Source organism: Strix aluco, chromosome 3 (genome assembly GCF_031877795.1).
Source record: "Strix aluco isolate bStrAlu1 chromosome 3, bStrAlu1.hap1, whole genome shotgun sequence".
In the NCBI taxonomy this organism is placed as follows: domain Eukaryota; kingdom Metazoa; phylum Chordata; class Aves; order Strigiformes; family Strigidae; genus Strix; species Strix aluco.
Genome location: NC_133933.1, coordinates 2,677,654 through 2,693,527, shown reverse-complemented (window position 1 = coordinate 2,693,527; position 15,874 = coordinate 2,677,654). Strand labels below are relative to the sequence as shown.

Sequence of the window (15,874 nt, the reverse complement as noted above, 5' to 3'; positions counted from 1 at the left end):
GAGCAGCGAGGCCCCCCCCCGGCGGGCAAAGCCTCACAGCCGCCGCCGAAAGGCGAAGCTGGCGGGGGGCAGCCGGGCGAAGCCGTCGGCGGGTGTGCTCGGTCCAGGGGCGCGGGGGGGGGTGGTGGTGTCGGGGTGCTTCTGCGGAGAGGGGGGGAGCGGGGAGCCGAGCGCCAGCGCGGGGAAAAGGAGAAGAAAACGAAGCGGCACCAGGAAGGTGCCCAAGCGGCGAGCGCTGATGTATTTATTGCAGGAGCCGCTGCTGGTTTCCCGGGGACCCGCCCGGAGCGGGACGGGCCGCGGAGCCGGCGGGACCGGGAGGGGGGGACCGGGGGGGGCTCGGGAGCGCTACGGGCCGCTGAGCCGAGCCCGCCCCGCTGCAACCACGGCGGCATCAAACGCGTTCCCTGCCCGGGCTGCCGCCGAAACGGGGCGGGGGGGGGGACGACCCACCGTGACAAAAAATATTAAATAAGCCAGGCACGCAGGGGAGACAGCCGAGTGAGTTGCAAATGAGTAACTAAAAGGCAAAGTAAATCAGGTGAAATCGCCAGGAGTTCGTTCCCAATAAAGAGCAGGCTTTATAATTTCCAGGTGTTGGGGAAAGCCGTTGTCTTATAGTTTATAAATCCCTGCTGGGGGGGAGGGACGGAGGGGGAGAATCTTTGGAGGTGAATGAAATACCAAATCACGAGGCTCTATGTAGATTTATGATTGCATAAGACGCTCGATCATTTCCATATATTGAAATGTGCTGTCCTTTCCGCGACTGCCCAGCCCTTGGAGGGAGAGAGAGAGACGCTCGATTCTGCCTTGATCAATGCTGACTGTGAAGCAAGGAGGAGGAGAAGGGGGGGACCAGGCTGGCACCAGATGGAGCAGGGTCTAGGGAAAGGTCAAGGTTAGCTCAGGCTGCTATTGAATCGGTTGCAGCCTCACAGATAGATCTCTGCCTCGGAGGCACCCACTGGGGCTTCTCAGAATCAAATCTAATAGAAAAGGCAGTCACAGAATGAAATCGCTTCATCTGAATGCTAAAATTGTTATTAGGCTACATTAGAGAGATACCGGGCACGTGATTACCAAAAAAGGAAGCATGCCTAGCAGTTTGCGACTGAAATAAAAGCTGTGAATATGTTGATACCATCGGCAACGTGCAAGGATAATAGATAACAGGAGAGAGGGGCAGGGAGAGATGTGTGTGTGGAACGAACGGATTAACACAGTGACGCGTACGTACGTATCTGTATAAAATTATTTGCGCACGTCTACGCGTCTGCGTGGGGGTACGTTTGTATGTCCGCAGGTCACGGCGACTTCGTGTGAGTCCTGCAGCGGCCGCTCGTGGTCCTCCGTGCTCTGAGGACGTTTGCTACTCGATCTGGACGGCGGTCGCCGGCCAAGAAGTGGGAGCTGACTTGGAGGAGAGGTCTGGTGGTGGGTCCTCCCAGGGCTGTGCTGGCAGCCGCTCTCGACTCACATTGCAGTGGTGTGCTGTCGCTTGGGTTTTTGATTTTAAGTGCTCGTGAAGGCCCGGGGCTCAGGCATTGTTGAAGGCCTCTCTTTTTCTTTCTCCTCTCGGGCAAAACTCTGTGAGGAAATGTTGCTGGGTGCGTACACACACCCCCCACGCTGGATGCGGGAGCGGGACACAAGCACACACGTACGTGTTTGGAGCAGCGATGCTGTCAGCTGGCTTCCAGGATCTAAGCGAGCTCTTCCCAGTTACCATCTCCTCCGTATTACCGATTCTTTAACCTACAGCACAGCCATATCTTAAAGAAGGATTTAGTCTGGTAAAATAAATGCTGGCTACACTAGATTAAACATGATGACTGCACTCTAAGGGTTAATAAATTTAGAATTAACAGATCATCCCAGCTTGATACAGCTACTATAGATGATTTAATATGCAGCCTAAGCAGGTTGACAGTCAGCTCACAGATGCAGATAAGATCAAACAGTCTCTTGATTCAATAGATTGAATGGTTGTACTGAGTGTCTGGAAGGTGAGTGACAGTACGTATATGGCAGGGGTTCTGGTAAAGAAGGGCTTCGATTCCCCACTGCTGTGCACTGCACTGGTTTTCCTTTTCTAGCAGTCAACCTTTTCCAGCAATCAAACCCGGAGTTAACATCAAAAAAAAAAATGTCTTAAATATAGTTCAGGAGAGTTATTTGAAGTTTCCAGTAATGAAAAGCTCTGCGCTTTAATAGTAATCACCATTACTATTGCTAGTCTGCCCTTCAGATTCCTTCTCGCGGACAAGGCCATCGCCACCCACTCCGTCCCACAGGGAGTCTCATCTGTCCGCAGCCTCTCCCTGTCCGTCCGCGCTAGTCCCCTTCCCTGACAGACCTACGGCCACAGAAAGAAGGTATTTTGGAGGCAGAACGGGCGACACCTCGCCCAAGTCAGCCTCCGGGGTCTGGCGAGCGCAACCTCGTCCTAACGCGATCTCCCGTCCGGAGGCTTCAGCTGTAGGAAACGTCGATGGGTGAGGAGTGAGGAAGAAAATTCCCCCGCTTGCTTTTTCAGCTCTCCTGCCTTCTGGCTTCAAAGTTAATGCCTGTAGTAACTCTTCTGTGGTTTATGTTTTCCTTCCTGCTCTCCTGTCCTATTTAAACGGGAACGTAAAACAGTTCTCATGGAGGCTGGTGAGCAATGAGATGACAGAGTGGTCTCTAACAATTTTTATGATTTGATCAAGAGTAAAAGCTCCACCTGAACCATTAGATTTTACCGTATGAATACGTTTCCAGGCAATTCTAAAAACGCGTATTATGCATTCAATAGACCGTCACGGGTCTGAATTGTATCTTATTGTGTTATATGGGGCCAACGCCATACTGATAGGAATATTGGTGCGTAAGTTACTGCACATCTCAACACTTACAAATGAGCTGTTTTGTTTACTTTGGTGGGTTTTTTTGAAATACCCAAATACTCGGCCCATGGTTTTGACGAACGTGTGATTTTTAAAAGGGTCTGGTACACTTTTGCAAACCTTTACCTGTGAATTACACTTCCGTTTTAATTTGGCAACCGGTGGTTCCTTTTAACCCCTCAAATGCTGAGTTAGAAAAGAGAGGGCCTTGGCATGTATTTCAGACCACAGATCCAGGCGTGAGCGTCCCCACATTTTCCTGACACCGCACAGGGATGAGCCAGACCTGTCCCCACCCTGCGCCTTGGAGCACCTCTCAGGTGAGCTGATGGAGGCACCAAAATCTGGACCTTGTAATGACAGAGAGAGAGTATCAAACTGCCAGGGCTTCTCGGGGCGAATGGAAAGGACTCAGATACCCCTCGCGAATAAAACGAAGAAGCGGAGAAGCCCACGGACGCACACAAAAAGGCCGGGCTGAGCGAGGGCGAAGGCAGACAACGAGTTTCGGTGGGAGTCAAAGGAGCGTTTTCCTCCCTGCCGTGCCCTTTGCCGAGCCCCGGCCGAGCCCCGGAGGGGGGCGGAGGAGGCGCGGAGCCGGGGGGCTCGACCGCGGAGGGGCCCCGCTCATCCCCCCGCCCCCCCCCCCCCCCCCCCCCCGCGGCGGCGATGCCGCTTCCCAAGGCGGAACCAGCGAAACCAGTTATCTGGCAGCAATTTGCATATTTATGGTGCCTCCTGCCGTTCTCCGTGATTGCTTTACAGGCAGGAAAGGTAACAGAAAAATAGAGAAGCCCCTCAAAAAAAAATTGCAAAAAAAGGCTCATACGTGCGCAGGGGCTCTGACGGAACTGCCTCGTAAAGCCCGTGGCAGGAAATTTGTTTGCCAGTTTTTCCGTCTTAGAATTTGAAGGCAGTTATGGGTTTTTTTTGTTTTGATTTTTTTTTTTTAAGTTCTGAGGCTGAAGATGCGAGGACCGTGCTTCTGTGCAAACTGCTCGAGACAAGCGCTGATCATTTCGGGGAAAAATAATTAGCCTCGTCATATTCACTGAATGTATACATCTAAGGCGGAGGCAATCCTTGGAGAATGGGAAAAGCATTCAATAGACACTTTAAAAGTATGGTGTCATGGTACATATATTTTTTAGTCCCACTCATAAGCAACGTACAAATGTGCAGTAAGGCTTTGAATATAAAAGCTAATTAGGTCTCAATAGAGAATAGTTTCATTTTTATTGGCTCCAAGTACGATGGCTCTCTAAGATACACCTCGGCTCCGAGACACTTTTGGCCTTCCTGGGAGGAACTGCTGTGCCTGCATCCCCATACATCCCTGTACGTTCAGGTACCCTCGGTTCTGGGCAGCACAAACTGGGGTGCCAGGAGGTCTGTAGCTCACTCTCCCGCCGTGCTGAGGAGCCCTTCCGAGCTGTTGGGGAGGGGGGGATCGCAGTGGAACGCATCTCTCCAGCCACACCTAGACCAAACTTCTCACTGCTGCCGGTGGGGTATAGCACTTAAAGACTGGTGCTATGATACGGCCTGTATTTACCCTGCCTTTATCTATAGTCCCTATCACCGTAACATCCCAGGGTGGTGTATTTCAGCAGAGGTAGCCTATAGATCTCCCTCCATCTGTTTACATCTCTCTCTCTCGCCGCTTGGATGCTGTGAAACTTAATACGACAGGGCAAATTAAAGTCTAAATTGTGAATACGTTAATTTCAGTATGGTAATATCAAACATTGTACGTATTTCTGATTCCCGTATTTAATTTCCCTTGCTTTTTTTTTTTTTTTTTTAAATGCTGGGAAATAGTTGCTCGCTGAACAATAGCATTAGTACAATAACTCCCCCCCAACCCCAGCATTCATACTTAATGCACATCAGCTTGCTATGTAATACTATACAATATACTTGCATGTTACTTTAATTGAATGAAATCTCATTCCTACTGGTGGTAGAAGGCATTCTTTTCACTGCAGTCAGAATTCATACTGTACTGTAAAAATTGTACGTGCTGACAATAACAAATGGTGGCAAAACTATCCAAACTGCTCAAAGAAGGGGGCTCTTATCACAGGTTATTCACCACCACTCCCGCTACCTCTCAGCACTGCATCTGTCCGTGCAGCTTTGGGCTATATAATAATATATTCTTCTGACTACAGAGAGTTGCTTTAAAATAGTATTGTAAGCATTCTAACAATTAAGCTGAAATTTTGCACGGAATAAATATGGCAAAGAAGCAGATCCATAGTAAAGCTGTCCTTATTTTTAAATGCAGAAACAGCTCTCTGCTATCTCAACAATTAATTCTTTTTCATCTGGATCCTTGCGCAAACCATGTCATGTTCTGCAAAGCATGTGCATTTCTTCTTTGCCAAAGCTAAAAGCTAAACCTAAATGTCACCTGAAATAGTAATATAAAACGAATATAGAGAATGATGATGGTGTATGTTAAATTTCAGTTCAATACATTCTAAGTGACTAAAAGTTGAAGCTCTAAAAAGCAATGTAATAGAAGTTATTTACAAAAGACGTTAAGGCACCAATCTAAGAGCATGCTTGAATACATGCTTACTTTAAGCACCTAAGTACAGCTGATGTGCCCAAAGATAAGTATGTGCTTAAGAATTTTGCAGTACCCAAGGCCAAGTAGATTCTTCTGGTAAGGGATATATTGAGCAGGGTTAGAGGAGGAAAATCCTTTTTTATTGCACTGTCCTTCTCTATTGTCTCTCACACCAAGCATGCTAGGAAGAAGAAGGGACTGTGTTCAGCAGCATGCAAGACAACAACTAAATCTTTCCTCATCCTGTGTAGCAAAACTAATTTCTCAATGGAAGTAACTTCTTTGTGTCTGCTGACACTGGGTCTCTTAGATTAGGGACTTATTTTTGTTGTTCTACTTTTTTTTTTTTTTTTAATTGATTTGAGGTATAGTTGGGTTTATTCTTCCAGACAAAATATTTGCAATTCCTCCTTTTCCTGCCTGCCACATCCAGAGTGGGGCTTTCCAGATCTCCTCATAGGGAGAGTTTGAGCCCCTTGGATCTAATCTTGCACAGAAGTGTGTAAAGCTTCTCCTTATGATCCCGAGAAGATCTCGTTCATAACCAACTGCTGTGCTAAAAGATCAGTAGCTGCCCCACACATTTGATTTGGTCAGGATCAAACCAGGTCTGTTCAGTTCTGCCCTTCTTCGCTGATGACGATACTTTGGAGATGAAGCGGGACTGTGCCATTGTTGGACGTGCTGCTGTTTTAAACCTCGTCTTACACGCTGCTTGTTCCTGGTTTGAGTCTCACCAAGAATTTGTCCCTGCGGGGCTGGGAGCCTGGCTTAGCCCTTCCTATCCATGCAGCTTGCTCATCCCTTCTGAGCTCGGCTGCCTCTGCACCGGTGGCTGCTATCTCTCTGTGGCCTGAATTGGCTGTAATTCTTTACCTTGTCCTAGCTAGGCATCTCCCCAAACTTAGCGACTGAAGTCAGAACACGAATCAAAAAAGATGTTTGTGTCAGTGACCTGGCTTCCTGCTGCTCATAGGCTTGAAGATAGTGACCTGCTTAGGTAAATGACTTGGGATCTCAGCAGTGACTCAGAAAGACCAACTTTGCTGTGCTTGTGCTGTCACCAGTTTCCGTGAGCCCTGATGAATGGGGGATTTGGATGTGTGGAACACCTTGCTGAGGAGTCTGGCTTCTCGTAGTGCTTTGTTTCAGAATGACCTGCACACCCAATGCACCTGCAGCGAGAGAGCCCAAGGCTGCAGCCTGACGTGGTCAAAACTCTTCCTGAAACCAACGGAGATGCTGCTCTGAGTTCAGGCGTGCAGCAAGGTGTCCCCGCTCTGTAACCGTTTGGTGAGGTGGGCATGGAAACTTTGTGGGGTCTGGCTCTGTGAGAGCGATCTGTTTGTTCATGGCCTGGGGCTACATCGTTTTCTCTTAGGGTCAAGGAAAATTCCAAGCCCGCACCTTAACCAACAGTTCATGCTCCAGCTTAGTGTGATTTGAGGTGATAAAACCCATCTCTGATAAACAGAAGTTTAAAACTAGTGAAAAGTGTTATGATGAGCAATTCTCAGTAAAATCCTTTGTAATACAAAGTGATACTTAAGCTTATGCTCAGTGTTGAAAGCCCCATGGCTCATCCCTTTCCAAGTATCATCATTATGGCTGTTCTGATGCCAGCCCACACGTTGGTCTCCCTTCCACACGTTTTGGAGGAAGAAAAAGCCCAAGAAGATGACAAGATTCTGAGAAACTGTTAGCAAGGGTAACAGTGACCAACAGGCTGCCAGATGTTTTCCTGTCCCTAGCTGGCCTCGCTGCATCTATAAGGTAATCGAGTTGATCTATACACTCTACTGTAACGTGCCAAAGCTGTATTTTGGATTGTGGGTTCAGTGTCTTCCCTTCCCAGCATGATGGTTGGTATAAAGGGGCCTGACAGATGTGTGACTGGCAGCGTGTCCTGACGCAGCTGATCTACAGAGCAGACACGTTTTATGAGCTTTAGCTCCCTCCTGTTTGAGCCATTTATGTTCTCTTTATCTTACACGTTTAGGAGACTCTTTTGAGATAGATTTAAGTGCCATTTCTTGTTCGTGGTCTCTTATCGGTGTATGGGTACCCATAGGTGGGGAAGTGTGGCATGTACACCCCGTGAACGCAGCTTTAACTTGGGTACCTATATATACACGCTGTTAAGTATAGAGCTTCAGCAGAGCTAGAAGTACCAAATTCATACCCTAGATGTCAGTAAAAGAAAAAAACATTAAAACCCATTAAAAATCGTTTTATAAAGGTCTGTGAATCAAGCAATGGGTTAGCCAATTATTCATAAGATAATTCCCTATATGGACTGACAGTTTGAGTCCCAAGTTTCAGCTCAATCAAATTTACACAGCCCAAGTTATAACCTCTTCAAGATGGGGATTGTAACAGGAGCTCTGACAGACCTTAACTACTGTGCCTCTTTAGTAACGAAAGCTCAACTATTTCACTCGTGCGGTGGCTGCTGGTGCTGCTATAATTAAGACTGTATGGATTTGCATTATAGGTCAAGTTCGGGGAGGTTTGAAATGCACATAGTTTAAATCACGTTGCCTTGAAACCTAGGATAGAAACTGTCACGGGCGTGTTACGTGTTTACTTATAAAAAAAATATAAATATTAAAAATACAAAATGACAAGTAGCTAAGTAAGTATGAGAGCAGTACAAACTAAAACCAGTTTGGCCAAAATCAGACATTTGATTAAAGGTGAGATTTTATGGGCATTTATTAGTGCCTTCCTCTGCCTGCCCACACCCGAGCAAAACTGTTTGTATGCATCAAAGGAGGGTTTTTAACCATTTGAAAATCTGTTTCCCGAGCGCTTTGTGCCATTTATTTTAGAGTCATCCCCAGTAAGTCCAGTCAAGGTTCAGGGCTCCATCGTGCTGGATGCTGTGCAAGCAGAGACAGGCTGAAATCCCAGACCTTGCTGAAAGCCATGGAAAAAAGTCTTCCCAAGTTCAGGGTTTTATTCTGGGTCCTGCCTAGGGCAAGCCGATAACGAAATCTGTCTGTCACCTGGCGCTCAGATGTTTGTGATCCTGCATGGACTCGCTGCTGTGCGCGCCGTGCTTGCTAGTAAGCGCTGGCAGAAGCGGAGTTTATTTCGAGCCTTTATTAAAAAGGGAAGAGAAAAAAAAAAGAGAGAAAAGGAAAAGCAGCGTGCCCAAGTTTCTCATGCAGGAATACTGATGCACATACTATTTCTAGAACGTGCAAGTCCTCTGCTCATTCACAGGGAGTCAGCCTGGCATGATAAGAGTTCCACCCACATTGCCTCCGCCTGATTGAGACTATCAGGACGGTTTCGGAAGGCACCCCGTGCGATCTGCCGTCACGCAATGCAGCCCAGCTCCGGAGAACTGGCAGAATTTTGGAATTTGTATTTGGTCCTAATGTTCTGTACCGAGTTGGCAAGTGAGATTTCTGCTCCGAATGAGTGACAGTTGGAGCTTCGACGCAGGAACATTTGCCCACCAAAGTTGCTGAACTCACCCACTGCCAAGTCTGTCACTGAATGAGCAGATAGGCAGGGACAGCAGTACGTGGCATGAACCGTGTCACGCTCCTTTGCGCCTCTGGTCCCGATCCTGTGCGGGAGGATCGTGTGCCTGCCTGCGAGATGGAGGAAGGCCACACGTCTCAAATTCAGGCAGATTCGTGTCCCTTTCTACAGCAACCTCTAAGCATCTCACACGTTTAAATGGAGGCAGGATCATGCTGTTTCTCAGGCAGAGAGCTGAGGCGTGAGAAGAGGGACAGATACATTTTGTCAGATTTAAATATTACACTAATTTTTGCGGTGTAAATGTTCTCATTTGGGCACTCTGCCCTGCTGCTGCAGGTCACTGCCCCAGCACGGCAGGGTGGGATGGGTGCCCACCTCTGTCCTCAGCTGCTCCAGGGCATTAGCTCCTGTCTCAGGGCTCTGGTTGGCATGGGACAGACTGAGGCAGAAGAGCCGCTCCCCTCAGGACACAGACCCTCCTCCGAGGTTGGCTTCCCCTCGTAGGCAGCCTGAAACCCACCGTGGCCCTGGTTTCAGCATGTACCTCAGAGTTTGCCCACACGCAGCGGATGCGTGGGGCCACGTTTTCTCCGGCTGACTTAGCTCTGGGGGCTGGCAGTCTATAGCCAAAGAGCAGCGAGTAAGGTGGCTGGGGGTGACAGCAGCTCAAATGGCAGGGTGTCCTCCGCGGCTTGGGCAGAGGGAGGTTGTGGAGGAGCAGAAGGCGATACGCAAGTTTGCGTGAATCCTCAGAGCCTGATCACTGAGCTGTCTTTCAGTGCTGGCCTGGGTTTGTTTCCACCCGCCCTCCCGCTCACATTTCTGGGGGTTAGCAGTCAGTATTGGAGCATTTCCAGCAGTTTTTACCTGCCACGCTCACTAGGTATGTGAGTCTAGTTGAGCGGAGCGACACCGCTGCGTACTAGGTGCAGGGAAGGCTGAAGATGACAAGAGGTGCTGTGGTGGCCGTTGTGCTGGAAGCGGGGACTAGAGGGGATGAAGCAGGAGGAGCTGGGCGTGGGGTGCAGCAGGGCAACGGCGGGGTGCATCGCCCTTGCTCCCACGGCTCTCCTGAAATCCTCTTGCCCTGGCCCTGTCACGGCCACCGGTGCCCCGGGGTGAGCTCGGAGGCTGCTCATCGCCCCCCTTCCCCCCCCCCAAGCCGGGGATGCTCCCCCTGGGGTTGACATCACCATCCTCTCCGGTAACGCCGAGGGCCACCCAACCCCCCCCCCGCCATTTCCCCGGCGTGTCGGGGCCGAGGCGAGCACCCGGCCGCTTGCGGGGGGGACCCGGCGGGGCGCGGAGCCACCCCCCCAGCGCGGGGCGGCGGCGTTTCGGGGGTTAACGTGTCTCGAGGGGGGGGGGGGGGTTAGCCCGGTCCTGCGGTCGGAGGTGGCCCCGTAACCCACCCCCCCCACCCCCCCATCACGAAGGCAGCGCCCCAGCGCTGGGGCTGAGGCTGAGGCTGGAGCAAACTCCCTCGCAAGAGCTGTTTGTTGACCACATTCACGTTCAGAGCCCTGAAGCTAAAAGCACTTTACACCATAAAATAAAAGCACTGTCTTTTTTTCTAAAAGGTTACGTCTGGAGGCCACGCTGCTCATACTTCATACAGAAAACTACTGAAAGGGCTATGAAATCCTCTATGATTTACACTCCCTCTCAGTGCATTAGGATATAGATCTACTCGACTCTAAAAATACTGTGGAGTTTCTAACCGACGTGAATATATGTGCATTATTTCAGAAAGTCTGTTAGAAAACTTGTCAACACATTATAAAGCATAAACCAGGACTTGGCCATTAAATACAGAGATCAGAGACAGCATATATACTGCAGGAAGTACGGAGAAAAGTCCCTCCATTCAAAAAAGGTCTATTAGCTAAAAGTTTACACACAATATACACCAAAGGGTTTAGAGAGAGCCCGTGGACTGTAATTACAAGGCATAAATGGAATCAGTAAGGGCTTTACGGTCCCCAGCGCAGTTAACTGGGCTGCCAGAAAATAATTTTAATATTGTCATAATTTATTACCCACCGAAAGCCACATCAAGGATTGTAAATATAGTTACTTTGTGTCCACGACTGCTCGTTAAACAGCCTCGTTCCCTTCCCCTAAAAATACAATAAAATACAAACCCACCTGCATTATTAATCTGCGGTTATGCCGTGTTAAAAATGTCTTCTGACGCCTTTTCTTTCTTGAGGTTTGTTATCTCTCTCCAATCACATGACAATGCGAAGCGCTGGGGGGACGGGGGGGGGGGGGCGGCGACGGGGGGAGCACATTGCGATCAAATGCTAATATTAATAATTATCCAGCCAGGATGAAATATTGTTTTTTAAGGCACCGAGTTCCCATTTAATTCGAGGCATTTTACGGTGCTGGAATTAAGGGCACGCTAATGGTAGGAACATCCTCGCTGCCATTCATGAAAGCATCTGGAAAATTAGCTCCTGACTGTAGGTTTGAAGATGCGGTCTGGGAAGTCACCTCTGGAATCTCGAGCGCGGTGCGATGAGAAACCAGATTTAGTCGTAACTAAGTGCTTAATTTGCTATGATTTTTTCAAGAAAATCAATGAAACGTTGTCTGCTATTTATCGGGAATAACCACAGATAGGTATTCGGATGCAGGTTGGCTTTAGAGCGCGCACAACTGCGTAATGAATTGTAATTCAGAGGACTGTTAAGTGTGAACCGCAGGACCTTTCAGGGGTAATAAAGTCATTACTTTTTACATTGCAGCCACCTTGAAAAGCTTTATACGTGCTATTACAGATAAATCAAACCCCGTATATACATCTCTCCCGCACACACACACACACACGCCTGCTTATAGACGCTTTGCAGAGGAACACAGCGACGGCGCCCACAAGCCGGGAGCACTTGGCTATTGTCACCTGCGGCTGGGTCGCCCCGGAAAGTCACCGCAGGACCGGCATTTGCTCCCCCCCCCGCCCCCCCGCCGTTGACAGCCGCGGTGCGAAGCGCGGGGGGGGGGGGGGGGGAAGCGGCGGGGCTGCCCGGCGGCGGGCGGAGCCGGGGGAGAGGCGGGGGGGGGGGGGGGGGGGGGGAGAAGCTGCTGGCGGGAAGCTGAAACCGTCCCACGCCGGAGCGATTCGCCCCGGGCTCTGACAGCTCCGGCGGCGGCGGCCAGGCTCGCCTCGCCAGCGGGTCCCCGCCGCCCGCCCGGCCCCGGCCCCTCGGTTCCCCGGGGCGGCGGCAGCTCTGCGCGTTCAAAAAAATCTTTCTTACGGTGGCGGGCGGCTGCTCGTCCCGCCTCGCCTCCCGTCCAGCTCTCTCCTCGCCGTCTCTCCGCCTCCGTCCTGGGCACGGTTTATCCCCCTCGCACTCCTCTCGCAGCCGCACTTTGCTCCAAACGCCCCTTCGCCTCCGGAGCTTATTTCTACTGCAACCTGATCCCTCCCCGCGCCGGCAGCCTCTGCGTCTCTCCCGTCTCTTTTCGGCGAAGTTGCAGCCGCCGCTGCCGCATCCTCCCAACTCCAGCCACTTCTCGGTGCCTCCCGCCGCCTCGGCTTCCCCCCCCCCCCCCCCCCCCGCCGCCCTCCCCCGGTGCCCGCCCGCTGCCCGCCGCCGGCGTTTCGCTTTCGTGAAGAGCCGGTGGCTGCGGGCAGGGCTGGGAGCGCCGCCGGGGGAAGGGGGCTCCGGGCTGGCGGGCGAGAGAAGCCCGCGGGGAAAGCTGCGAGGTCCCGCCACCCTCTTCTAATATACCACCCCCCCCCCCCCCCCACCCCAAACCTCCTCCCGCCCCTGCGGCTTCTCCTCCCGTCTCCGCCGCTTCCCCGCTCCCCAAACTCCGCTCGCTTCGCCCCCGGCCCGCCCCGAGGCGAGGAGCTCGGCTCGGCGGCGGGGCAAGGCCCGGCGCTCCCCGCCGAAGTTTCCCGCGGGCCGGGCCGAGCCCCCGCCGCCCCCCGGCCCCCCCCGCAGCTCCCCCCGGGGCCGGGCCGCAGCTCCCGGGAGGAGGGGACTCCGCGGCTTGGCGGGGGGTGGGGGGACGGGACGGGACACGAGTGGGGAAGCCGGGAGCCGGATGGCCCCCCCCTGCTTTTCGGGTGGTCTCGGGTCCTACCTGGCTTCCCCCAGCTCTCCCCCCTCCTCGGCACCCCCCGGGACCAGCCCGCCCCGCAGCCCTCTCCGCCCGCCTTTTGCTCCCTGGATGTATTTGCTTTTCCAGCGGGGGGGTGCGTGCGTGTGCTGCCGCTGCCTGCCTGCCTGCTCGCCTTCTCCCTCTCCCTTTCCTCCCTTCTTTCTCCGCGTGTGCGTGCTTAATCCCCCCCCCTCGCCCCTCTCCCGGCTCCCCTCCTGCCCCCGCTCCTCCGCGGCCACTTGCGGCTCCGGCCGCCGCCGCCGCCCCCGGCCCCCCGGCCCCATTCGGCAGCGGGCGCCGGGCGGCCGGTGCACCCCCTCCCGCCGCGCCCCCTCCCCTCTCCCCCCTGCGATCACTGTCCATTGGCTTGTCCTGCTCTCTTTTTCATGTCCAGCCCCTGATGAGTGTCCATTGGTGTTGCCTTCGCCTTCCCTCCTCCCCTCTCCCCGGCTTGCCCTGCCCATGTTTTGTATGTCTCTGTCCATCCAGGCTCCTGACGTTCAAGTTCGCAGGGACGTCACGTCCGCACTTGAACTTGCAGCTCAGGGGGGCTTTTGCCATTTTTTTCATCTCTCTCTCTCCTTCTCTCTCTCCCTCTCTCTCCCTCTCCCTCTCTCTCTCTCTTTTTTTTTCCCCTTGCACAAAAAAAAAAAAAGCCATGACTGCTATCCCACAATTCATCTTCCCTGCGCCATCTTTGTATTATTTCTAATTTATTTTGGATGTCAAAAGACATTGATGAAGATATTTTCTCTGGAGTCTCCTTCCTCTCTAACCCGTCTCTCCCGATGTGAACCGAGCGACTCACAAGCCACTGAAGCCACCAACCCACCATGTCGCGCCGCAAGCAAGGCAAACCCCAGCACTTAAGCAAACGGGAATTTTCACGTAAGTAACCCGGAGAGCAATTTATTTAATTTCTCCTTCACGGATTTAATTTTTAATTTGAGCGAGAGCAAGGGGGGAAAAAAAAAAAAAAAGTGAGAGCGAGTGAGCGAGTCGGGAAAAAAAAAAAAAGAACTCAACGCCGGCGCGGGATTATCAGCATTCCGGTTAATTTCTCCCTCTCTAATTTAATCACCTTGATCACTTTTCTTCGCTTTCTCTCTTTCTGCCCCCGCTCCGCTCCCTTCTCCCCACTCCTCTCGCCTCCCGCTTTACCCGCTCTTTGGCGGCAAGAGCGGCGGCTCCTCTCGCCCCGGCACCGGGAGAGGCGGCGAGCCGCCCCGCTCGGGCTAGGTGCGGGGCTACCGGCGGCGAAACCCCCCCGAAAGTGGAAAGAAATTCCCGCGGGAGCGGCAGGCTGGACGCCGGACACCTTGGCCGGGCGGGCGGGACCTGCGGGCGAGCGGAGCGGGGAGAAGAAAGTCCGGTGGCCGGAGCCTCCCGGCTACCGGCGGGCTCGCCCCTTCGCCCCGCGGCACCCTCCCAGGGGTGGGGGGGGGAGCCGAGCCGAGCTGAGCCGAGCCGGGCCGCCCTCCCTTTTGTTTCCGCCGCGGGGTGCGGGGTGGCCGTCCCGCCGCCCCGGGCCGGCGCCGTGCGGGGCTCCGCCGCCCCGACCTCGCCCCGTGCCCGCCCCGGTTGGGGCTGGGGCGGGGGGCGGTGAAGGGAGCGGAGCCGAGCCGAGCCGGGAGGGATTCTCCCTCCTCGCCCTCGCTTCGCGTTCTCCCGCTCGCTTACAATTTTTTGGAAGATTTTCAAAAAAAAAAAAAAAAAAAAAAAAAAGAAGTGGAAGTGGATTTTGATTGGGAAAAATCTCGTGTCTGAATGTTTACAAGCACCGCGTGTGCGGGGAGCCTCCTGCCAACAAACACAGGCGAGAGCGAGCCCGGGCTGAGCGCACACACACGCACACTCACACACACGCACACACCACTCACACCCGCGACCGGCCCTTTCTCGCCGCCGCGTTTCAACCCCAAACCAAATCCGCTCTCCCCGCGAGAGAAAAAACCAAACCCCGAGCCCCGCCGCACCGTTCGCAACAAAAACTCTCGGGCTGCCTCCCTCCAGCCGCCACCACACACACCAGGGCTAGATGCAAGATAAGCGGGAGCGCTCTTTGCACAACAAAAGGCAACTCGAGCTGGAAAGGTTTGGGGCGAGGGGGGTGGGAAGGAAGGGAGAAAAAAAAAATTTTAAAAAATCCCCCTTTCCTCGGGGTGAGCTGGGGGGGAAGGGGAAATGCTGCATGCTTGTCCTCGATCCTTCCTCCCCCCCGCTTTCTTTTCTTTTTCTTTCTTTCCTTCTCTTTTCCCCCATTACTCCCGCCGGGTTTTGTTCCCTCCCAGGGACGGCAGAAAAACCCAGGGCGATTTCTTCCTGCCGGCGATCCCCGGCTCCCTCTTCCCTTCGCAAAAGAAAAAAAAAAAAACCCAAACAAACAAACAAAAAACCAGAAACAAACCCCAAGAAAAAAAACAAACCAACAACAACTTTACGCCGCGATTTCTCTCCCCCACGGCTGCACAGCCATGGCCAGCCAGGTTTGCACATGGAGCCCCCCTGAGCCAAACGCTGGCTGCTTGCAGGCAGCCGCTCCGCTGCGGGCAGGGCCGGCTCTGCCCTGCCCAAAGTTTCCCCTAAAACCCAGGGCGGGGGTGTGTGTATGTTTTTTCGGGGGGCTCAGTCCTTTCCGCCCCCCCCCCCCCGCGCCTCGTCGTTTTCTCCCCGCCACTTCTCGAGCTTCCTGCCCTCCCCCCCCCCCCCCCCTTTGAATTGCCCGGCGCTGCGTTGGGGTAGGAGTTATAACGTTAATGGTGCTCTTAGGGGGGTGCGACCCCCCCCCCCGTTC

General features: G+C 52.9%; 1 protein-coding gene across 6 annotated transcripts in view; it reads left to right on the top strand.

The window, feature by feature from the left end:
- The window catches only part of BCL11A (BCL11 transcription factor A), a 113,222-nt gene that overhangs the window by 25,866 nt on the left and 71,482 nt on the right, over nt 1-15,874 (top strand). For 4 of the 6 annotated variants that reach the window (XM_074817131.1, XM_074817128.1, XM_074817132.1 and 1 more), the window contains exon 1: nt 13,551-13,968. The exons of 1 other annotated variant lie outside the window; for it this stretch is intronic. In XM_074817131.1, the coding sequence (XP_074673232.1) occupies nt 13,914-13,968 (55 nt within the window). In that variant the 5' untranslated portion in view covers nt 13,551-13,913. Of the gene's footprint in view, nt 1-13,550; nt 13,969-14,856; nt 15,175-15,874 lie in introns of those variants that run through there. One more of the 6 variants, XM_074817129.1, reaches the window with a different exon arrangement.